The following is a 23807-nucleotide window of genomic DNA, read 5'->3' on the forward strand; positions in this document are numbered from 1 at the left end:
ATGCAGAGAAAAAATATGCCTGCTCTGAGATTACTGCAGTTTCCCTCCATGTATGGTTAGATACTGATTCCTGCTTCATAAAACATTCAATTCTGACTTCACAAATTTTAGTTTTGCAGTGCTTTGAATCACAGGCAGTATATTAAATATGTTGGGGTGGAATCTTGTGCCTCCCATTTTTTTTCTTTATTTCCCAGTCCAGTCCAGCCTCATCTGAGAGCCTGGTCTGACACGTTTCCCTGCCTTCCTGTGAGAATAGGCAGCCACTGTCACAGAGGAACCGAGGGAGTTCAGGAGATCAGAGGAGGCAGAGCAGCAGTCGCCTTCTCTTCTGGGAAACCAGATGAACCTCTTCAAAGTGATAATGTAAACAGCTCTGCGTGCAGCAACTGGTGGAACTGAGGGAGTTTGGGGCAAAACGTGAGGAATTCTCCGGCAGGATAAGTGTGAAAGTGTAAGTTATAGTCTTTTTTTTTTAAGATTTGTATCTGCAGGCATTCATCTGAGCTGTGATCAAAGAATATATATTTGATGTGTGAGCTTTGAAGTTTTTGCAGAGTGCAAGGTTATTTTCAATGAAGGAAGTGTTATGATCTCTGAGGATGGAATTTCTTAGCCACAAGTTGTGATACATTCTTTTTTTTCCTTTCCTTGTGTATAGATGTATATTGTGAAAAATCAAGACACTGTGCACATGCATTTGTTGAAGTAAGACTTGATTGCGTCTGTTTTTCGTAGCATTTAACTTCGCAGCAGATCCTCATTGTTAAACTGGCCCGTCTGCAGCTGCACTGTCAACTCCAGCTGCAGAGGCTTCAAACAGCTGCTTTCAATTACTGTCGCCCTCTGGAAGCATTACTCCGAACAAGCATTTGTTGACTTTAGATGTGGGGCTGGGGCAGCGCAGGATTTCATAATATGTGTAGCCTGGTGATGTGAGTTATAGACGGCCGTAAAAACCTAAAAGGCGGGTTGTGACCTAAACCCTTTCACCCGTGCAATGGATTGTTCCTGTTCCAGTTTGCACTGTTTTTAATTTTATGGATTCTGTGTTAGATTGAGTTTTACGATGTCGTCGCCTCCTCACTAAATGAGTTTTATTAAAATAATTAACGTTATTCTTTTACTGCGCTGAATTTGGATGTTTCCCAGTTCGCAGTGAAGGTCAAGTTTAAGGAAATACATGTGCGGTTTATAGGAAATTTGCAGCTTTACCAAAGTGAAAATCACATCTTCATTTTCCCACAGTCTCGGTTTGAACGTGATAACAAGGAATGTGTTACAGCCAGACCGCTTCCTCAGACTCAGTTAAAGAGAACCACACACTAACCACCAGATCTCCAACATGGAGGCCGGCCAAAGACAACCACAGTAGGGAATACAGCCAGCTTCTCCTCTTAGGTAAACAAAGTTTGTCTCTTTCTGTCGTTTTCACCACTTCTGCGTTCTTGTGTGAGTGATTACATGATTGTGTGTGTTTGCCAGTGCAGTTCTACACACGAATTTGAAGGAGCTGATCCAGCTGTAACAATGTAAATTGTTTTAGGTTTAAAATGTGCGTTGTTGCCACCACCCACCCTGCTGCAGGAGCGGAGCAGGACCATTTTTAGCAAATTGTGGGGAGATATATTCCGTGTGCAGCCATCAAAATAGTGGCATTGTTCTGCAGCAAAAATTAAAAACTTCCTTGCAAAAGCTTGCGTCCTTGCAAATTTAAAATATGTTCCTGGAGAACAACGAGTTCATGTTTCAGTCTGGGAAATGCCGTTCCATTCCTCTGTGCTCAGTGACTTTGTTTTGGAAATAGAGCTTTCCCTGGAATTTGGCAGTGTGGAGGTTTACATAATGTACTGATCAGTCATTTAAATTGTCCAAACATCCATCAAGTTAGACATTAAGACAGCAGTCTAAATTACTTCAACCTAATTTAACTGTCTGCATGATAGAGTTCCTGGAAATTAACACATAACTGTCACAAAGATAACTGAGCATTTGAGAACATTTACTCTGTGGATGTTGAGGGTTTTTGCAGGCATGTAAACTGTGGTCTACTCTACTACGACCCATGATCACATGGGGCTGACAATTCACGTTAGTGCTATCATTTCTAATATGATGATAAGTATTTATAATTTTTTTCCATGTACTGGTCTAGTTCTAAAAAAAACTTTTTTGTGCCCTGTGTATGTAGATATTCCCCTCTTATCTGTAATAGTGGACATTATCTATCTATCCCTATCCCCCTCCTCCTAATTTTGCCTGAGGCAAGAGCCAGCATAAGCAATGGTTACCACAGCAACCATGCTGATACAGTCCTGTGCAAAGTTTTCATATTTTAATATTTGACACTGAATGTTTGCAGTTTCTAAATGTTAAAATATTCTTAGAGGACATCTGCAAAAAAGAACCCCTTGAACAAGCTGTATATTTTTTGTGCCTGACATGTAGTTCTTGAGAATTCAGGCTGAATTTAGAAAAGTGGAAAAAGAAAAGTGTTTCTTTTCATTTCACAGAGTTGTATTGCTTTAAGAGAGGATTTCATCTGATTTAACAAGGAGACATTAAATATAGTAACATCCACTGAAGCGTGGATTGATGTCGTCTGGCATTAGTAAAAGTCATGTGATAGATTGGCCTGAAATTATATAAATTATAATGACCTCGAAAGAAAAGAAAGAACTCAACTATGGTAAAATGCTGGTTGAAGTAAAAACGTGAAAAGTGAATAACATTAAACGAAGTAAAAAGGAACAAGTTCTAGCTTTAAGACTCAAATTTGCATGTTTACCATACAGTGTATATAAAGATGGCCGACACGACTCAACCACAGTAGCGTTCAGGGGGTGGAGCTGATACATGCACTGGATCAATCATGTCTTAATTTGCAATTACGATGTTTCCCCAGTTTTTATATTATCATATAACTAATTTGATCATTTGAGCATTTAACTTTTGAGTTTGGTCTTTCTCAAGTTGCACACAGCCAGATTTGTACTTTTAATGATAAGACTATAGCCCGGAGGAATGACCATTCAATGTCCTCATCGCTATCTCTATACACCCTCGCTGTCTGTAACTACGTCATGTTCCTGCCAAAACTTTTCCCTGTTCAGAGAAACCAGATGAAAACGCACCAGCGACTCTTTCTCATTACAACATGCTCCGTCAGTGCCTGTCATAGTTCCAGACTCCTTCATCTCAAAGCTCAACCACAACATGACACCACTCATCATTCCCATGCTGAGGTCTCTGTCACCAGTTTTACGACGGTTCTCACACGGGATCTTCATCTCACATGACACATTCACAGCTCTCACCTAAACCTCTCAGATGGAGGAGCTGTGACTTTTTGCTTTGCCATAGTTTCTTGAGTTCGCTCTGCAGAGAAACAACAGTTGTTCCGTCTGATGAGTTTTGCAGTTTCCCGTCCACGACTCAGTTGGTGGTTTTCAATCAGCTTTTCCCAGCCTTCAGTGTTTATATTAAATTATTACCTACTTATGTTGAATGATGCGAGGCACTGTTGTGGAAAACAGGAGGATTTCAAAGCTGTAATTTCAACACGGCAGGATTTCATAAGAACTGATAAAATAAACTAGAATGAGGGCAGATCTTATCCAAAAACTTTGAGTTGCTGCATTATTATTTGGTTTTTAATTATGCTATTTCCTGGATTTGACATTATAAAGTGCCAAATTCTATATTTTAATGTATTCGTTGATTTATCTGGGAAGCATGTGTGTGTGTCTGCATTTTGAGATTATTTCCAGAGGAGCGGGTAAGTTTGCGACAAAACAAAGGTGTGCTTTTATCTGCGGACATCAGTATCCTCTGTAGTCATATTTATGAATGAGATGTCAACTAATGACATCTGACATTTGGTCAATGCCTCCGAGGTAGACTGCCCTCGCTGAAAAGTTCAAACAGTCAGCAAGAATGTGGAGGCTGGTGGGTGGGAGGCATGGTGCGTCTGTGTGTGTGAGTGTGTGTGTGTGCGCAGACATTTAAGCTTGTTTCCGTGGGAACTCTGCCAAAAACAGGGAGGCAGGGTTTCAGAGTTTGAGGGGGTCACACTGCTCTGGAGTGAGAAGGTTCTGCTTTTCATTACATCAACCCATATGTCCACATTTCTGCTCTGCCTCCCAGACTCCACTCTGTTTCCTGGAATTGTTGTGTCAGTCTGTGATCCAATCCCTGCCTCTCCTCTGTCTCTTTCCCCTAATATCTAGATATCTGTGTGAGCGTGTCTGATTGCGTGTGATTAAAGGGGTAATAACTCTATAGCAGGAGCAAGGCGCTGTGAAAATGAGAGTTTCCAGAGTTGCATTCGCCCCCTAATATGGAGTGCATTTGAATAATGCTAAGATCCTCTTTGGAGAGGCTGACCAGCAAGGCAGAAAAGAGTTGAAAGAGAAAAGAGATGCCTGCTCTATTTAGTAGGATAAAACTGCACAGCTTCATATTCACTTTCATCTTGATCTCACTTCCCTTTAACAGTAAGAGAACCAATTTAACTCACTTGAAGAAAAGCAGTGTGCAAGTGTTTTTGAAACGTGGCAGCATGAGGCTCCATTAGCCGGTGGTATTACCACTATATTATCATTAAGTGAACATATGCGCAGCATGGTCTGAAAAAGGTAGAGCCAACATTGAGCGACGGTTATTATACTTTTAAAAGTGAGGAGACTGTGGATAAATAATCCAAAGTAAGTATGGTACACTTAAACATTACAATATGCAGTGATGTAAAGGTTTGCTACATGTGGGAATAAATGTGATGTGACTACAAGAATTCTTAATTAGAATAATGTCTCCTCCTCGACAGAACATCTGGATTTCATTACTTCATATGTGCAAACATCTTATATTTTGGAAAATGCATTTTTCTGGTGGAACTGCTCACTTGGTTTGGCTTCGTTGTAGCTTTGATGAAAATATGTTTTCACCACTGCACTTTTGTTTGTTGGCTGGTTTGTATGATAGTTTGTTGACTAGTTGTTAAGCAGGATTACACAAAAACTACGGGACGGATTACCATAAAATTTGGTGGGGGTGTGTGGCATGGGTCAGGAAAGAGCCCATTGAATTTTGGTGAGGATCCAGGATTTTACCTATTTTTTTCTTGAACATTGTGAGATTGTTTTTCCACATTTTCATTGATGTCTCAGAGAATGGTTTGTGGATTTTGATGAAAACAATCGGGCATATTTAGGCGACTGGTATTAATGTGTTTCCAATTTGGTGCAGATTCAAATAAAAATCGTGAATTAGTGAATTTAAATGTGGTTTCATGAGGGGACTGTTGGGCCTCGGGGGAAGTATATGCTCTACTGAGTGCCATTCTAGTTAGCAGATTGGTTTGTATTTGTTTGTCAGCAAAAGATTACCACAAAACTTGGTAGAAGGATGAAGCATGGGCCACGAAAGATTTTCTTTTTCTCAAACTTTGCAAGTTTTTTCACATTTTTGTTGATTCTTCAGAATGATTCATGGATCTTGATGAAAACAATCAGGCAGGTTCAAAATAAAAAATCCAGATCTAGTGAATTTAAATGTGCTTTCAGAAGGGGACTGTTGGGCGTCCTGGTTGTTAATGTGTTATTTATGAAATGAAGCTGCAGGAGTTCATGAATCACAGGCACAGAGACAGAGAGAAGAAGATTAATCAAATCCTCTCTAAAAAGTGTAGTAGTCCTGTAACACAGCCATGCATCTTCATTGTCAGACTGTGGCAAAACCTGGAACAAGTTCCACAAGTGGAAACAAACTCCCACAATAGTAAGGTTGCCAAAATCCACACGTAGGAAAGCTGCAGTGTGATTGTAGAGGGTGGGGGTGAGGCCCTCACCTTTCTGAACTGTTCCTGAGTGGCTGCTTCTTTCTCCCGCTGAATATCTAAAGCCTGGTGGTGGGTGGATAAGTCACATGGTCACTTTTCCTTTTTTCCCACACAAACACACCCACATCCTCCTCCATCCAGGCTCTTCTCACTCCTCAACTCTCCACAGCTCCAGCCTGGCTCTGCTGCGTCTGGAGCTGTATCTGCTCCAAGTTGCAAGCTTTTGTCTTTCTCCTGTTTGTTTGTTTGTTTGCTGTTGTTTTGTTTTTACACTTTACGCACAATGCATCCGATTCGGAAATAGCAGCGGTCTGCTTCACGTCGGTTCATCCACGTTTCTGCAGCCTCCGGTCGGGGAAAGTCGAGCTCACATCGTCCCGGGGAGACACAAGGACTTTGTTTCAGGTACATTTCCGAACTTGCTCCAACAGTTTTTTACGCGCGGGGCTTTGTGTTTTTGCGAAGCTCCTGCAGGTCTCCGCCACTCATTCACTACTATTACTACATCCTCATCCTGTTAGTTAAAGTGCTGTAGGGGGTTGAAAGTTGTAATTAGATGCCTCGAGTGTTAGAGGCAGCAATGGAAGAGCTGCTTCTGTTAGATGAGGTGAAACTTTGATTTCCAGGCCCCTGCCTGTGTCTCCTGAATCACCCCCAACCCCCACATCCAGGTAACACTGGAGCTCCAGAGGCGCTAACTGCTGCTCAAACTGGCCCATTTCTACACGAGGCCTACCTTTGTTTACTGCTGACAGTGTTTTATAGCCTCTGGCCGAGTTGTAGAAGTGGGGGAACTGTTGTTGCTTTCATCTCAGTCTCTATAAACCATGGGCTGTGGAGAGAAGGAGAGAGTCACCCCCTCTAAAAAAGTGAGAGAATAGAGAAAGAAGTGTTTGTGGAGAGGTAACATGTCCACGTTAGTAGTTTTGTTATCAAGCTCCACTCCTGTTAAATATCTTTCCCAATGTTCACAGCTGCCATAACAAAGTCAACCGCTCTCAGAGCAGCATCACTCATACAACAATGTCTCCACTCTTTTGTCTCCCTGTAATTACATGAGTCACAGCTGCATCCACGCTGTATCTGCTCTCGCTGAAACAACACTCATTCGATGCCCTGACAGGCTGATTGTGAAGCGTGCTGCGATTTTTGTCTTTTCGTGCAGATTTCAGACGAAGAGCGAGGAGGAGGAGGAGGCCGCAAGGTGAGGACATGAGTGCAGTGGAGGTGAGGCAGTCGCCGGGGTCCCTGACCCTGCCCCTGTCCAGCGGCGACCACAAGGAGCGCTACCTGGACCACCTGGACGAGAGGACCATGTCGCCGGACCTGAGGCAGGACTTCAACATGATGGAGCAGAAGAAGAGGGTCACGCAGATCCTGCAGAGTCCAGTATGTAGCCCACAGCTCCATATAAGTTGTCCACCTACACACTAGCTTTCACAGTGTGTGAGTAATAAGCAGCCGGAGATATGCGATGCTGTGATTTTCCCTCAAGACAGGCTGAGATGCTCTGTTTTCTCCTGTTGAATTTGAAGACTGTTCTTAGATCTGTGTAAATATTGCCTCTCTTGCCTCTCTATCTATTGTAGAGTGCAGACAGAGCGTTGATGAAATGTGCTTCTGTTACAGAGAAAGTCCCGTGCAATGTGTTTATAAATAGTGACACGTCAGTTTGAATTTATGTTATTATCTGTTTCTAGTATTGTAACTACAGCCCGACCGACTTGGAGTCTTTGGGGACCAATACCAACATTAAGCCGTTTTCAGACATGAACTCTGGAAAATGCCTCTAAAACTGGGTCCCAACATTTTCACACAGCATGACACACGTTCACAACAACAGGAAAATGTAGGGAACATTTAGATATTTCCAGCACATTAACATCGACATCGGCCAAAAGCCCTCAGATCTCGTTGTCTTTCCAAGCTGACGTCAGCTGGTTCTACATGTATGGAACCTCTTTTTATCCTGAGATATTCATATTCTTCCAGTTTGAGGTCTGTCATATGTTAGAAACGTCATCGACACACCCACTCACTCGCTTCTCACTTGGGCTTACTCTGACGTTTTCTGGACATTTTACTGGGGGGGGTTACAGGCGTGTTCTGGAGCAACTAACTCTGACGCACCCCCAGAAAAATTCAGGAAAATGTCTGAAAGATACTGATATATCTACCGATGTATATTTAAAAAAAAGAAACGGGATTGAGGCTTGATATTTTACAATTCAACCATAAACTTAATTGTAAATATTTCTAAATGAAAAATACTAATTAAAAAATACATCATAATACAGTACATTCTAATATATAATATGCTTTTTTATTTAAAAAGTGTAGATATAAGTACACATCTTTTTTGCATTGTTTATTCTGTTAACTAGTTTTTATGGGATTTAGTTATTTCTTAATTCCACTTAATATACTGAACAACATCATACTTGTATTGTAGATGGTTTAAACAGGAAATTATTATAGTATAACTCTGTTGGTTTTGCAATATAATTCAACAGTACTACAAAGTGATATCTCCAAAATGATGAAACTGTTTCACCTCTGTGATAGTAGGATTTATTGCAAGCATCTGTGTCAGTCCTAGCTTATTAATGCACCTAAAAACTCACAGCCTAGTGTATTTAATAGCCAATATTATCTCAGTGTAATATAAACCACGAGGATGATAAACAGATTATTGCAGATAGATTGAATACGAGGAGGTGCAATAAACATGCCAACGAAGTGCATGGAAATAAGACGAGCCCACACTCATCTGTGGTTGCGTAACAGCCCCAACAAGTCCACCTCATCTCATCACCATGGGAACTGTGGTGGGATGAAGCAGAATGCTGGAGCTTAGCTGCAGCACACACAGGAAAGTAGCTTTCTGTTTCAAGATTCACAGGCTGCACTTAATAGTTCAAATTGATAGTGAGGTTGAAAGCTTCTGGTTCTAATGAAAAACAACTTTCTCACACCCAAACACACACACACACACACACACACACACACACACACACACACACACACACAGAGGTATCAGTGGTCTTTTCGTGATTTGTCTACTGTAGTAATAAGGAGGGTCTGGAAACGCGCTGTGCCCCAACTCATCCTGAGGAAGTGTCGGAACAAGGTCAAAGTGACATTGTGTAAATATGAGTTTGTTAGGTTATCAAATTTTTACAACAGGGTTTGTTCTCCTTTCCTGTCACCTCACCTCACCCTAAAAGAAAAAAACTATTTTCTTTTTGTCTTCAGGTGTTTAAGGATGAGTTGGAAGGCCTGATCCAGGACCAGATGACGAAAGGCAACCACCCCACAGGTCTCCTGGCTCTGAGACAAATTGCCGACCTCGTCATGGCCAGCACCTTGGGGGGGGCGGGCCCTTTGACTTCGCCCATGAGTGAGTGGCAGTTTGTTTCAATGTGTGTGTGGACGTCTCCATCGATCTCCCTTTGGGCCTGATTGTCATTCAGCGTGTATACCCTCTCTGTGTGCATTATGCAGACTGAATATCTTCATTGTCGCAGGGTGAATTCTCAGGATTCTTGTGACACTGAACGACCCTGAAACAGTGGCAGAGCCAGAAAGATGTTGACAGCATTCCTCACAGTCAGCGTTTTATTAGGTTGCCCTTACGGCCAGTCTTGGTCGTGATTCAGAGCAGTTTGCAGGGTTAATTATTTGAACATAATCTCTATGCCTCATTTTACTGAAAGAATCCTGAATCTGAAAAGATCAATTATGAAAACGTCTGGCAATCAGAAATGTAAATATTTGGGAAATGTCACAGTAACATTAAAGGCTGTGCAGTTGCCAAGGCAGCCCTGCTTCTTTTAAAAAGCTTAAGTGGCTGTAAAAAGATAGGGTCCTGTATCATTAAATGTCCTTATATGGCGTTATAGTCCAAAATATCCTTCAGTTTCAAGTTCAGAGTTCTGAGAAAGTCCTTTTTTAAACTTCAGCTGCAGAGTCTCACATTTCAAACCATGAAAACTTACGTTAAAACGCCTGAAGAATAACTACTGATGGTCCTGTCTTGCGGTAGGCTATGGGATGGTGAGTCCCGTCAACGACTTGTACGGCATCGAGTCTCCCACGTTTGCTAAAGGGGAGAAACTGGGTCGCTGCAGGCTGGCCAGCCTCTACAGGCTTGTTGACCTCTTCAGCTGGGCTCGTTTTACAAGCTCCTACATTACCGTGAGTACAACTCCACAATCGCGCTCCAGTGCACACCTGCTTATGTATGCAGCACTGTGGATCTTAACCTGAGCCTTGCCGTCTCCCAGAAGGCTTAAAGGGGAACACCTCTCTATTTTCAGGAATTATATCATATTATTTATGGTTTGGGAGATTAAAATAAAATCTCAGAATATTAATTCATCCACAATGGGAGGAATTCCCAATGAGATATGTGGCAAACACCTGAGATGATGAAGATGTGAAGCAGCTCAGATTTTCCCCTGAAGACAAAGTTTCATCATCCACACCCACATATTTGGGGTTTTCAGAGGGAGGAGAGACTTCCTGTGTGGGAGCAGAGTTTCCTTTACCCTTGAATCTGTGAAATGTGTCTGCACTGAATAACCCAATCAAACTTTTTGAAGTTTGAAGATTTGGTCTCCCACAGCGTCTCCGCTTTGTAACAAGATTCTCGACCCTGCAAAGAATGACTTAATGGGGGTGACACTCCTACAGAGGCATCAAGAGTCAGAAATAAATTGTCTGTATATCTCAGTCCCAGATCCTCCTGTAGGAGCTTAACAGTGAGGGTTATCAGCAGTAACATAGCAGGTGTTTTATAATGGTGAAATGTTATTTGTGTTATTTGAATCTCGACATGTTTCGAGCTCTGGTTTGTTTTTGTTTTTCTCAGGTGCGTGTCAGTACAGAACAGGACCATGTACTTATTAGTCCACGGGGTCTGTCTTTCGCTGAGGTGACGGCAGCAAATTTGGTAAGCACAATGGCTGTGTGTGTGTCATTGTCATGATTCAATTATGAGTCACCATGCATTGTCGTGTCAGGGGTTGTCATGAGGTCCTATCTCAAGCAGTGTGGATGTAAATCCACTGAACGCTGAAATTCGAAAACGTTAGAGAGGAGGAGGACGATGTGGAAGTGCAGTGACCCATTTTCAGAACCTAATGGGAGTCTAATGTCATTTACTTTCCTTTGCGTCATTAAATGTAAATACCCTTGAAAGGTAAACTAATGTGGCCAATAAAGCAAGAAGAGTAGTAATGAGCCAGATGTAAACAAAGCCGGTTCCAAAATGAAGGGACACAACACGTTTTATCAGTGAATTATCGTAAGCTTTGTCTTCGTAAGATGGGACCTTTTAACTACTTAACTAATAATAAACAAAAAATGGCTGCGAAACACAAAAATGAAGCCAAAATATCCTGGACAACTTGATCAAGATGTTTTGGTTTCACCTTTGGGAGATGTTGTGTCACTGATCATCACATACAGTCTTTGGTTTGGTCCACGTCAGATCTGCTAACATGGAGGAAGCTGGGTTTAGAATTAGACTGCAGCCAGCCACTAGGGGTTGATGGAGAGGATTTGGCTTCACTTTTGGGAGCTGTCATGTCCATCCATCTTTATTTAGAGTCTAAACTGTCAACGAAGCTTCATCTGTTCGTCTCCCTCCCACATGCAGGTGAAAGTGAACATAATCGGTGAAGTGGTGGACCAGGGTTCTACCGATCTGGCGATTGACCATTTTGGATTTGCGCCTCATGCTGCCATTTACTCCATGCGACCGGACGTGAGATGCATCATCCACATACACTCTCCTGCTACAGCTGCTGTAAGTTCACTACGGGCACATTTTAAATGAGCTCCATCGTAATCAAAGTTTAAAGTCACGGCTAAATGCCTATTTTGCACCAGAGGAGAGGGGCTGAATTAAAAGCAGCCCCCTGCCTCTAGTTATTTTAGATGCAGATGCCCTTTAACACGCTCTTACTATTTCCTTTGAAGCTCGGCTGTAAAATGCACAGCATGTCATGAACGTTGCTGTGTTTAAGTTTTATTTGTGCCCGACAGCAAGAAAGAGAGAAAAAAAACTGCCTCTATTTAGACGTCGGTGCATCACAGACTCTTGTTGCCTTTATCCCACGCTAACAGGTGTCCTCGATGAAATGTGGAATCCTGCCCATTTCCCAGGAGGCTTTGCTTCTGGGAGACGTGAGCTGCTTTGGTTACCATGGCAGCCTGGATAATAAAGAGGAGAAGGTGGAGTTTCAGAAAGCTCTGGGCCCGACTGCCAAGGTACTGTCAAACCAAGGGACTCCATTAGTGACACACTCACTTTCACATGAGATAAAGCTGGCTGTCAACAACTGGATGGAAAAAAATTGTAGCCAGCTATTTTTTCATACTGTTCGCACCAGTAGGATTTGATATTAGGCCATTTATACCTGATGGTTTGTAAATGTAAATAAATAAATTATTATTACTAACCACCTTTTTTAACCATAAACATTTTCTTTTAAAATATGAGTGTGAACACAAATGTGTCCGGGGACACATATGAAGGATGTCCTCTGACCTGCTGCAATTTCATCATCAACCACGGATCTTTAGACTTGTGTGTTTCCCAGATGATGATTTATTAGTGGCCACAGCAACAATATCATTGGTGATCGCCGCATATTGATTTTCTATCTTTTAATTTACTGTTTGACTCAAATGAGTCAAATCTCACTTCATCTTTGAGCTGAGCACAATTCCTTGATTTACTCAGTCTCTCCTCGTCCCACTCTCTTCCCCTCTGTAACACACACACTGCACATCTTAATGGTTTCTTGTGTTCTACAGGTGATGATCCTGAGGAACCACGGGCTGCTTGCTTTGGGAGAAACAGTAGAAGAAGCTTTTCACTACGTGTACCACTCACAGCAAGCCTGTGAAATCCAGGTATGATGGAAAGCTGGAGTTATATATTTTTGACACTGCCTCCGCCTGGTAATGAAGTGTAACTGCACCATTCTGGTCAAAACTATTTGTAAATTTAAACGGTACTGATACGATACCAATACACAGTGTTACACATTATTATGTTAGTTGCATGTGTATGAATCACTGATACATTTCACCAGATGTTTTTTTGTCTTTCTTACAAATGAGTCAGTGTTACTGCAGAGGCTGAAATGAAATCAGAACTGAAGTCAAACATCCAGTATGTTTGAACAAAGTCATAGAGCAGTGTTCACAGTCAGAGCCAGGTGGAGTCCTGCAGTGTTTCTCAGACTCTCCAGCTGGGCGCTTTTTTTTCCCATCATCCCGATGTGTCTGGACTGCATTTGTTTTTCTATTGTTTTTGACACATTGACAGCTCTGTTGGCAAATAATTACAATTCTATTTGAAATGAAAACCCTGCTATCTTTGACAAGAAAGTATTTAAAATGCAGAGATGAACGTCCTCTGTCTGAGTAAGTTAGCAAATGCATTGATGAAATTGTCAGGAGCTTTGCTATGAATAATAATTTGGCTCCAAAAGTAAGAATCGTACAATAACTTTGTAATCGTGTTCTTTTTAGGTGAGTGCGTTGGGGTGTTCCGGCGGCGTGGACAACCTTGTGCTGCTGGACCGGGACAAGTTCAAACCCCTGACCCAGAGAGTGGCCGCTGCCGGGGTTGTGATGGACAGTGAGGTCAAGTGGAAAGTGGGCGAGGCCGAGTTTGAGTCCCTCATGAGGATGCTGGACAACCTGGTGAGTGAACCTTCACCCGTGCCTTTTACCCATGATGCTCTGGGTTTCCCATCTCAGGCGCTTCTTCAGGAAGTGTCTGATTAGAGAACACAATGAAATTGTATATTTTTGGTAATTTAATCTGAAAATGATTTGTGTAATCGAATCGTATTGTTTTGTGGTAGCTGCTGAACATTTTTCACTTCAATAACAGAATAATGTAATTATCATGAGAACCTGCTAAGCCCACTGGGATGTTTGTCAGTGGTTAACAAGCTGTCATCTGCTCCTGCTACTCCCTCACTATTTCTGTGTTGTGCTGCAGTTAAAACCCTGCTATTCTAAACCGCACTGCTAATGACCAGAAGCTGACGTGTTCCGTGGACGCACAAGATGTCAGCCTGTGTCTGTTTGAGTGAGCTACTCTCTAACAACTGTGGCTGGAGTGGGCTGCAGCTGTGTTAACTCTGTGTGATCCCAGCCTGCCCACTCTTTCAATCATAGCTTCCAGATGGCGAGGCATGCTGTGGCCAGTTAGAGCAACGCAGACCTCACAATCACTCACTGTAAGGACTCCAGTGGAGTCAGAGTAGGAAAAAAATCTGGTGTTCTCTCACACGCTGTTGAATTTAGTGCAGGGTGGACAGAATATGCCATTACACTCGCTGCAACAGGAGGTCTGGTCTTACAAGCCAGAGGAGTTTGCCAGTTTTGATGAAAGATCAAGTTGAAATTTATCCCAACGGTGAAATTCAAAAAAGACAACATGAGTCTTGGCTGCAGTAAAAGTCACATCTAATAATACAGGAGGGAGCAGATGATTTAGAGATGGACCTGCACGAACACACTCACATTTAACAGCAACAAAAATGAGAAAGATGTTGGTGATTTACTTTCATAAACGAAACAAGGAGAGATAACCCTTCAAAAAACACAAACAATAACTGTCACTGCCAACAGCAACTAGCAAGTACATGAAAATGGATCTCATAACGGCTGAAATAGGCAGTGGTGAATACCAAATTATGGATAACACATTATCAAAGGCCAAATCAGTGCAAATAACGTTCCTGGTAGCTTTGCTGCTTTTGAGTGATTGTGTATGCAGCATGTGTGTTTATTCACGGGTGACGATTCGGATCACGGAACATATGTTAACGAATATGAGTGGGTCAGGATTTGACTTGGAGATCATTTCGGGTAATAGGTCGGTATTCTGCATTCTGTGTTTTGCATCTGAAAGGTTCTAACAGGTGCTGACTACTCTTAAAAAGAAAAGTCAAGCCTATAAATAATATTTTAATTCACTAGATCCAGATTTGTATTCAGATCTACAACAAATTTCACACACTCATAGATATAATTCCCCTTAATATGCCAGATTCATCAAGATCAACAGATTAATTAAAATGTTAGAAAACAACTGTCTCGCAATGTTAAAGAAAGGGAAAAAAGCCAGATCCCCATTAAATTGTAGTTCTAGTGACAATCTGTCTTGTAGGTTTTGTGTTATCCTGTTAACTAGCAGACAAACAAGCAGATGTAAACACAGCCTCTAAATTGCAGCTGTGACTGTACAACATTGTAACGACCAAAGGTTTTTTTTTCCTGTGGCAAACTTGTCATATTGCCTGTGAGAAAACGCCGATTTTCATTTTGCTTGCAGTGGTGTACTGCCAGCTTCAAACCTCACTGTGCACACACTGCAAGTTCCCATCAGTAGATTTCCAGTCGTCTCTCCAGGTCTTTGATGTATTCTTCACAACTCACAACAAACCCCTTCAAACCAAAGTTTCATCTTCTCCCTCTGAAACTGGGCATGTCTGCAGAAATGCTGCTTGTATATACAGCGTTGTTTAAATATTAAACAGCATTGTGTAAGTGGATCTTATTTGGTGCATGCATTTGAATTGTGTGTCTTACATAGTTGATATTTTCTATTCTGTGGATTATAAGAGACGACTGAAGAACAGTGCACAATAAAACAGCTTCATCTGTGACTGATAACTCCTCAGGTATGTTAAGGTTCCATCTCTGTGTGACCTTCCAGGGATACAGAACAGGCCACTCTTACAAAAACCCCATAGTCCGTGAAAAGCCCCGCTCCAAGAACGACGTGGAGATCCCTGCCACAGTGTCTGCTGTGTCCCCGGAGGACAGCGAGCTGGGTCTGCGCAGCCCCTTCAAGTTTATGGTGCAGAAACAGCAGAGAGAACGGACTCGTTGGCTCAACTCACCAAACAGCTACTTGAGAGTCAGTGTTCCTGAACAGTCACCCAGCGGGGACGTCAGCCCCAGGACTAAAACCATGGTGCGTTGAACTTCATGTCAAACCGTAACATGAAATTTAATAATCTGATCCTCCTCTGTTTTGGTCCCTGAAGGACACTGAGAGCATGGGAGCTGCCGTTTCTTTAGATTGCCCTGCCCTCTTGTGGCAAGTTTGATAAATGCATTTATTATTGTATTTCTCACAAACCACTTTTTTTATTCCCTCAGTGGATGAAGTCTTCACAGCCAGGCAACAGCATGGGCACCCCGATAAAGATTGAGGACCCCAACCAGTTTGTCCCACTCAACACTAATCCCACAGAGGTTCTGGATAAGAGGAACCGGGTCAGTTTAAAATATCATCAGACTCACAAAGACTTACAAACTTAATTCTATTAATTCGTGTCGCACCTACTTCATCATAATTGCGGATGGTACATAAACATTGCACACTTTGTGATGTACAGAACAGAAATTGGTATTAGATTTGTAGGGCTGCATCCAATGTTTATTTTCATTATTTATTACTCTGACCGCAATTTGCTTGATTAATCAATGAATTGCTTTTGCAGAAAATAACTGAAAACTGTGAAAATTGACAATGTTGCCTGCCAAGATAAAAGAGAATCCAAATAATGTGTTTGTTGTCAGAAATGACAAAGCAAAGCATCATGTCCTCACGTTTAAGAAGCTGGAATCACTGAATGTTTAGCGTTTCTACTTGACTAAAACAACTTTATGATTATTTAAATTTTGCCAATTCATTTTTCGTTGATTAACTATAAAAATGTCATCTCGACAGACAAGAAACCCTGTAGCATAGAAGCTCCACTTCCATACATGGATCAGATAATCATGATCCACTGAAGAGCCGTACTGTCATCTGCAGAGTGTTTCTATAACTACACATGACGCACATCATTTTGACAAGTGTTGAATGCTGTTAAGTATCAAATGCAAATTTTAAATCATCTTGAACCAGTTTTAATATGATTGTACAAATTTTCCTAATATTCCAGATAAAAGAACAGCACAGAGGGGACCAGATGACCTCCGGACCAAAGTCTCAGTTACTATCAGGCATCGTGGTGGACACAATCCCAGGACCAGTGAGTATATCTTGTAAAAAATGGCAGAACAACTGTGCATTGGTGCTGAATGTGTCATTGTGTTGAGTCTCTCAGTTGCTTAAGCACAACACATTTGTCCTGCAAAATGCGATGACTCATTCAGCCACCATAGCAACGTGTCCTTTTAAAACAAGGAAAAAACACAGCGCCCAACCAAGGACCAAAAAGAAGAATCAGAGCTATTTGCTACTTGAGTTTACAGAAACACATTAAATCCCAAGTGTTTCAACTACAAAGATTTCTGAAAAAAACTGATTTAAAGTCTCTTTTATATACTTCAAGACAGACAAGATTTCCAATTCTATAATGAAGAATAGTCAGTGTGACACTGGATAAAACCTCTGCAGTGTGAATTGTCCTTGGGAAAAGATAATGAGCCCCCCTATGACGATGAATGGTTTGTGATATAAGAGCGCTGCGTATAGAATCTTGTGAATGGGTGAATGTGACTTTTGCTGTAAAACGCCTTGAGTGATCGATGAGACTGGAAGAGTGCTACAGCCACACACTGCATGTAGATCCTGCTGCTGTTGAAATCAGTGCAATTGATTTTGATCTGTTAAACAATTAAACTGAAGATAACTGGACCAATGCAGCGGATTTATGTATGAAAGCCACAAGAAATGCATTTGGTTTTGTTAAACTAGAGATAAATATAGAACCAGTTTTCATTGTTCCATCTGAGAAATGACTTTTTACTGCAAATAGACAATAACAATACTGTGACATCAGGTGACCACAATGTCTTTTTCATGCTCTACCAGGCCTTCATCATTGAGGATGAGGAGCACACCCGCTCTCTGCCCCCCAACCCCTTCAGTGATCTGTCAGAGAAGGTGCTGGAGGAGTACAAGAACATGGTGGAGAGAAAGCAGCAAGGACAAGAAGGTACTCATCCCTTTTCTTTACACTCGACAGAGGTCAAACTGTTTCTTCTCCACTACAAAGCCTATCAAGGCACCACTGCTCTGTAGAGACACAGAAAACCTCCGCTTGAGTTAATCCTGTTTGGATTTACACTGGTTCATATCTCAATTAATCCCAAATAGATTAGGACTGTATGATGTTTGGAAGTTAATCCTTCGGGGTCACGGAGATCATGAAAGAAATTAAGATGCAAAAACAAAGGTGAACTCAGGGAGTGGGAGCGAAATTTGACTTCAGAAAATCAAACCAGGGCAACAGGGAGACATTTACATTTAGAGTGTATGACCCATTAAATGCAAATCACTGGAGAATTATGACATCGAATTTAACTTGTTTGACTTTTTGATAAACATATATATTAGACACTATTGAGTTGTTGTTTCATGATCTGATTTGTATATATATATATATATATTTGTAATTGGGTATATTGCTAATATTTCAAGTAGAGCCTGACCGACTGACCTTTAAATGTTATATAGCAAATATATAAATCAAAGAAATGTAGTTGAGTTTTGATATTTATCAGTTCAATCATAAACTTTATTATAAATGACTACAAATAATAAGAAAACACAAATACAACCGAATATATAGATATGTAAAACTTAAACATAAATGCACAAGTTGTCTGGATTGTTACCTCCACTTTTTTACCTACGCAAGATTATGGATGCAGGATTTTTTTTTTCACTTTTTTAACCATTGCCAGGGCAATGTTATTCAACATTTTCCCTGATTTATCAATGACAAAAATTCATGAGCAATCTGGTGTAGATCCAAATAAAAATCTGGATCTGGTGAACTTTAATGTGGTTTTGAAGGGGGACTGCTGGGCCGTGGGGGAGGAATGCACTGTACTGAGTGTCCTGTTAGTTGAATCCGTAAAACAAATGTTTTCAAATGGGCAAATATAAACATGGATACCAACACCGTCTGTGAGAGGCTCAGGCCAACTGACTGGCTCTTATCTCCAACTTCTGCTATATTGCTTTAAGTTTTTGGTACTTGTTCATCAGCATAAAAACCTGTGCCCTGGCTGGTAATTAGTCCAACTTGAGTACTCAGTTCGCGCCTGGAGCAAATGATGGAAACTATATTCTCAGAAACAAGAAACTTCCTCCAAAAATTCCATCAGGACAAAAATGTCAGAAAAAAATCAGTCCTGATTTCACTCTTCAGTGGGTCGTGAAGTCGGCTCAGTGATGGTGACAGATGAGCTGCAACGACACGGCTCTTAAAACTACTCATGTCTTGGTTATGAAGGAATTGGACTGAGCCCAGTGTACTTACACAGATAGACATACAATTAAGAACAGACTACAAGAAACTAGCAAAATAAACAAAACTACAATCTGCAAATAGACTTTTTTTTACTGTGACAATTGTGAGTCAGTCTTGGAACACATCAGCTAATAGAGATGAATGAACCTGCTCAGCTCGGTTTGATTTGCCAGGCGAGCAGCATAACTCCCTGGTCTGCTTCAGGCAGAAATATCTCAACTATGTGATGAAATGCCATGAAATCTGTGGCCTAGAGGAAGACTCCTACTGAGTGTGGTCTGCTGACCTCCTGATCCACTCACATTTCCTCTAATTTCACCTTGAGGTTTTGTATTAAATGTTTTGACAACTATTGAAGCTTTAATATATTTATTTTATTGTTAAAATTATTTCTTTTACCTGTTTCTGTTCATTGCATTGCTTAGTTTGATTTTTTAAGTTAGATAATATTTTGTAAAGCACTTAGTAACTCTGGTTTGAAGGCGCTATAGAAATAAAGTTTATTAATATTATTATTTTACTATGGAATTAGGTCCTGACATTTATGTCCCCCCCCCCCCCCTGGAAGAATTTCTATTCACTTTGGTGGACCTATGAACCTTTTATCAAACACCATCATCAAGTCGTAATGTGTCCAGTAATTTGTTTTCTGTCCAAATATCTGCAAGAATAATCACACTCGTATCTGCCTCCGCTGTACTTTGTGTTTTCAGAATGAATATAAGTACTCGACACAAACTGTTAATCAAAAACGCTGCTCTTTATTAACTTAGCAGCACTCACAGGTAAAACCATTACCTCAGCTACTCCCTGCATCCCATAATGCCCTTCATCCGCCAACCCAATTCCTGTCGGTCGGGAGGCTCCCTATTGTTGACTGTGATACAATCATTATCTCGAGCAATAATACCTCATCTCCCCTTTCTAGGGACTTACTAATTAGAAAATATTAGCATACAATCATTGCAAACTAAGACGGTGATAATGACTGTTACCTGTCAGCTCTACTGTTGTGAGCATATTACATTAGAATGACTGACCTCTGGTGACTTAATTCTTTTACAGAAGATGATGATGCCACTGATGCAGATGAGATGACCACGTTTGATGGCTCCACTATCTCCCTCTCCCTCTCCCCCTTAATGACGCCAGCTAAAGGTAAAGAGCGGGTCATTGGGTACTGAAGTTATTAGGAGACAAACCTCTTTTACACCAAAATTAGCAGATATACAGTTTTTTAACACGGCGGGAAAGGTGAATTATTCCTTTTCCCATTTCAACACGCTGCAGATGCAAAACTGAAATGAAAACCAAAAGAATCCTAATATCTCAGGTTGAATGAAAGGTGCCATACACTTAGAAGACTAGAAGACGCAGACAGAGACGTCAACTTTGAAAGACGATGAGATCAGGAAGCTTTTGGAGAAAAGAACTGATGCTGGTGTTGATGTGCTGCCAACTAAAACACAAGAAACGCCTCAAATGATGATTTGATGTATTGTTAGAGCCTCATTTACACCCCTCATCATTGACTTGGTTTCATCTGTTGACAGACTCAATACCCAACGGGAAAGACCACTTGTCAGAGCTGGAGGAGGACCTGAGCATCGAGGTATCCAAGCTGAGCGTGAGCTCAGTGGAAATCTCCATAACGACGAAGGAGAAGATGGGGGACGGAGCTCAGACCCCAGAGAGCCAAAGCAAGTCCCCCAAGAAAAAGAAAAAGAAGTTCCGTACACCTTCATTCTTGAAAAAGAGCAAGAAGAAGAAGGAGGAGAAGGAAAAAACAGAAGCCTGAGTCTTTACTGTAAAATGATGTGTTTTGTTCGGAAACGTCTGGATTGCCTTCTTAATTTTCAAGTGAAATAAGAGAAATTACTATTATTGAGTCGTAAAATCTCCCAGGACAATCAGACATCTTCCCTCATCCACAGCCAATATTATATGACATGGATTTTTTGTTTTTAATGTTTGTATTTGTGATTGACCACTTCTGAAGGGCTCTGAAAAAAGAAATTCAGCAAAAGATGAATGCTTAACTTCATATCTATTTTTTTTACTACCCATATTTTTAATGGGTTCACAGAAACAGGTATCGTAGGACACAAGGTTTTTGAACACGTCAGATTGGGGGCGCCTGTTACTAGTTTTTCTCTTTGCACAAGTTCATTGTTGAATGTATACTGAAAGCTAAAAAAAATTGTTTAACAATTTTAAAATAATGTAATAATCACACTTTTAGTGTAACGGTGGCTGGACAAACTAAGACTATACAACGTTTAGCCTTATAAGAAGTACGATTTCTATCTGAACATACTCATAGCTATACTATCTTGTAATAATACATGTGTTTATATTACAGCTATTACAATAGTGAGCTGATAGGTGAATAAATGATAGTCTTTACATATTTACATTATAAACTAACTCATACTAAACATGCTGTGATTGATGATACAGTAATAATCCACGTTCTTACATTTATGTTGGTGGTGTTGTTGCCATGGTTGCTGCTTTATTGTAAAAGTGACTAGGAGTCGACTGTGACCGACGGGAGGGGCTCTGCAAAGTGATGATTGTGGTGTATGAGTGACAATGTTACAGAAGAGACAGATGATCACTGCTCGTTGGCAATGAAAGTGCCGAGCCTGAATCACAGAACGTTGAATGTGATGGAAGGTTTTTCATTTTTATTTTTGTCCGAATAGTCTGTTAATGGTGATTCGCAGTAAAAAGCTTTTCCTCGTAGCCACTGTCAGAGTTTGATATAAAGTATATTAGAGGACCATAAATATATTTACATCCCAGTCAATAATGTGAATGATCTGTTTTTGACCCAAAGGGAGTGAACTCTTTGCCTTTGTAAATAGTTTGTTTTTGTGACGCTACACCAAATGTTAAAAACATAGAAATGTGACAGTACAATCTAATTACAAAACCTAACACTTCTTTTTTTATCCACCGTAATTAAGCTCCTTATTAACTGAACACGTACTGAAAGCTATGTTTAAAAACGGTATTGTGTAAGGTGTGTGTGCCTAGTGCTTGTATTTCCTGTTTTTTCTTACTTTCCCCGGCGTGCTTTATATGAAAGTCACCCTGCCGCAAAGACAGTCCTTTTAAAATTGCCTTTCACCTAAAAGCTGGGATGCGTTTCCATCGCTGAATTATTGCTTATTAGAAAGATATTTGATGTTATCGCCGCCTATATCCCCTCAAACATACTTTTGAATGCAAGCAGGCTTTTGACGTTGTTGTGTACTTTGCATTTATTTCACACGCTACATTTCATTCTGCTCTGCTGTGTGTTTAGATGATTATATCCATTTCTAACAAACGCGAGTATGAAATAAAAGCTTTCTAGATTACTACTTGCACAGCTTCCTCCTTTAAAAAAAAGAAAGAAGAAGCAGCGTCTCCCTAAAACAATGCACCCTGTTCAATGATAATTGACCGTGTGAAGCTGTATAATCAGTCTGCAGCCATGATATGAATGGGTGTTGTCATGGTAATCCACTGAGAGGGGGCTGTGGAGACAAAGAGGGGATTTGGTGTCTCCAACAGGTGTTCATGTTGGGGGAGTGACAGGATCCTCTCAACACCCCCATCTTTTACACACACACACACACACACACACACACACACACACACACACCTCATATGAGATGACATATGGAGACGAGGATGAGTGAGGTCAAAGGTAGGGCATTTAATTACACATTCAAATTTCTTTAGGATAATGCTGTAATATTTCAAATAAGACACAGATGGAGATTTAAGACAAATTGTGGCAGTTGATGAAAATCAACAGTGGGAATCAATACTGAAAGAGCAGGCCTTTGCATCAACTTTCCCTAAAACACCTTCAGGGTCGGCCAGGATCTAAACCTATTATCTGAACAATCCCTCACACTGTGAATGAATGACTAAGCTTCCATGTCCTGACCGTGCTAAGGCGAGGACGGAGCAGGTGACACACGTCTGGTCTGTTGGGAGTCCTTCTGCTCCGACCTCAGGCCAAAGGGCAGCCATTGTTTTAAAACAACAGCCAGAGAACTGCTGTCACAAGACTTAATCTGAGACCCTCCTCCTGATCTCATACCACCAACATGTGACAGACAGACTGATAGAGCAGGAGATAGAGAGATAGATAGCTACAGGGACAAATGGATGGATGGATGGATGGATGGTTGGATAGAACACACTCCAGCAGCAGTGTGTGACTCTGGTTCCTGTGTGACAGCCGAGCCACTGGTGTAATCCTCAGGCTTTTCAGATTACTCCAGTTGGGGTCACATTATACACTAACCTACAGTGGGTCAGCTTTCCACAATGTCGCCATCAGCGTGCCACATGCACACTCCCTCACTCAAAGTGTGCACGAGCCTCACAGCACAGACAAGCGTTTTCCTGGTGAAAATACTGTCAGTTTCCATCCCCCACCGTGCTCTCTGTGCATGTCTGACTCTGTAACTGGCCTGCTCAGCACATGGGGGCCAGTAGATGATGTGTGAGTTTGATATGTAGGAGATGCTCCAGTAGCTCCAGCTTTAATGAAAAATACATCCATATTTCAAAAACAGACTTAGATTTTAAGAAGCACCTTTGCATCTGCATCCATTCCAAAAGTGTGTTTCTCTGCCTCAGTGTCCAGA

At 41.2% G+C, this 23807-nt stretch overlaps 1 protein-coding gene and 1 long non-coding RNA gene across 5 annotated transcripts in view; one reads left to right on the forward strand and one right to left on the reverse strand.

Annotated features, from left to right (window-relative positions):
* LOC138413625 (uncharacterized) overlaps nucleotides 1-23807 on the reverse strand; it is a 62620-nt gene that overhangs the window by 15499 nt on the left and 23314 nt on the right. The window lies entirely within an intron of this gene.
* On the forward strand, nucleotides 141-22520 carry add3b (adducin 3 (gamma) b). Of its 4 annotated transcripts, none has more exons than XM_069538895.1 (16): nucleotides 325-454; nucleotides 1249-1401; nucleotides 7005-7228; nucleotides 9095-9239; nucleotides 9885-10036; nucleotides 10713-10793; nucleotides 11502-11651; nucleotides 11972-12115; nucleotides 12665-12763; nucleotides 13388-13561; nucleotides 15591-15851; nucleotides 16040-16156; nucleotides 16831-16920; nucleotides 17706-17829; nucleotides 20218-20310; nucleotides 20706-22520. In XM_069538895.1, exons 2-16 carry the CDS (start codon nucleotides 1275-1277, stop codon nucleotides 20948-20950), a joined length of 2226 nt encoding a protein of 741 aa, XP_069394996.1. In that variant the 5' UTR covers nucleotides 325-454; nucleotides 1249-1274; the 3' UTR covers nucleotides 20951-22520. The 4 variants fall into 4 exon arrangements, with proteins under 4 accessions (XP_069394998.1, XP_069394996.1, XP_069394997.1 ...); XM_069538896.1 differs by lacking the exon at nucleotides 1249-1401 and adding an exon at nucleotides 6184-6244 and having other exon boundaries at nucleotides 352-454; XM_069538897.1 differs by lacking the exon at nucleotides 1249-1401 and having other exon boundaries at nucleotides 141-454.

Source organism: Paralichthys olivaceus, chromosome 14, assembly GCF_024713975.1.
Source record: "Paralichthys olivaceus isolate ysfri-2021 chromosome 14, ASM2471397v2, whole genome shotgun sequence".
Classification (NCBI taxonomy): Eukaryota; Metazoa; Chordata; class Actinopteri; order Pleuronectiformes; family Paralichthyidae; genus Paralichthys; species Paralichthys olivaceus.

What these genes read in the sequence shown, in the direction of transcription:
- add3b (XM_069538894.1), top strand. Translation starts at nt 5,926, where the DNA reads ATGGTCACTTTTCCTTTTTTCCCACACAAACACACCCACATCCTCCTC. An exon ending in TGAGGATGCTGGACAACCTG is followed by an intron (nt 13,562 to 15,590) that starts GTGAGTGAACCT and finishes GTGACCTTCCAG; the next exon opens with GGATACAGAACAGGCCACTC. An exon ending in TGGACACAATCCCAGGACCA is followed by an intron (nt 16,921 to 17,705) that starts GTGAGTATATCT and finishes ATGCTCTACCAG; the next exon opens with GCCTTCATCATTGAGGATGA.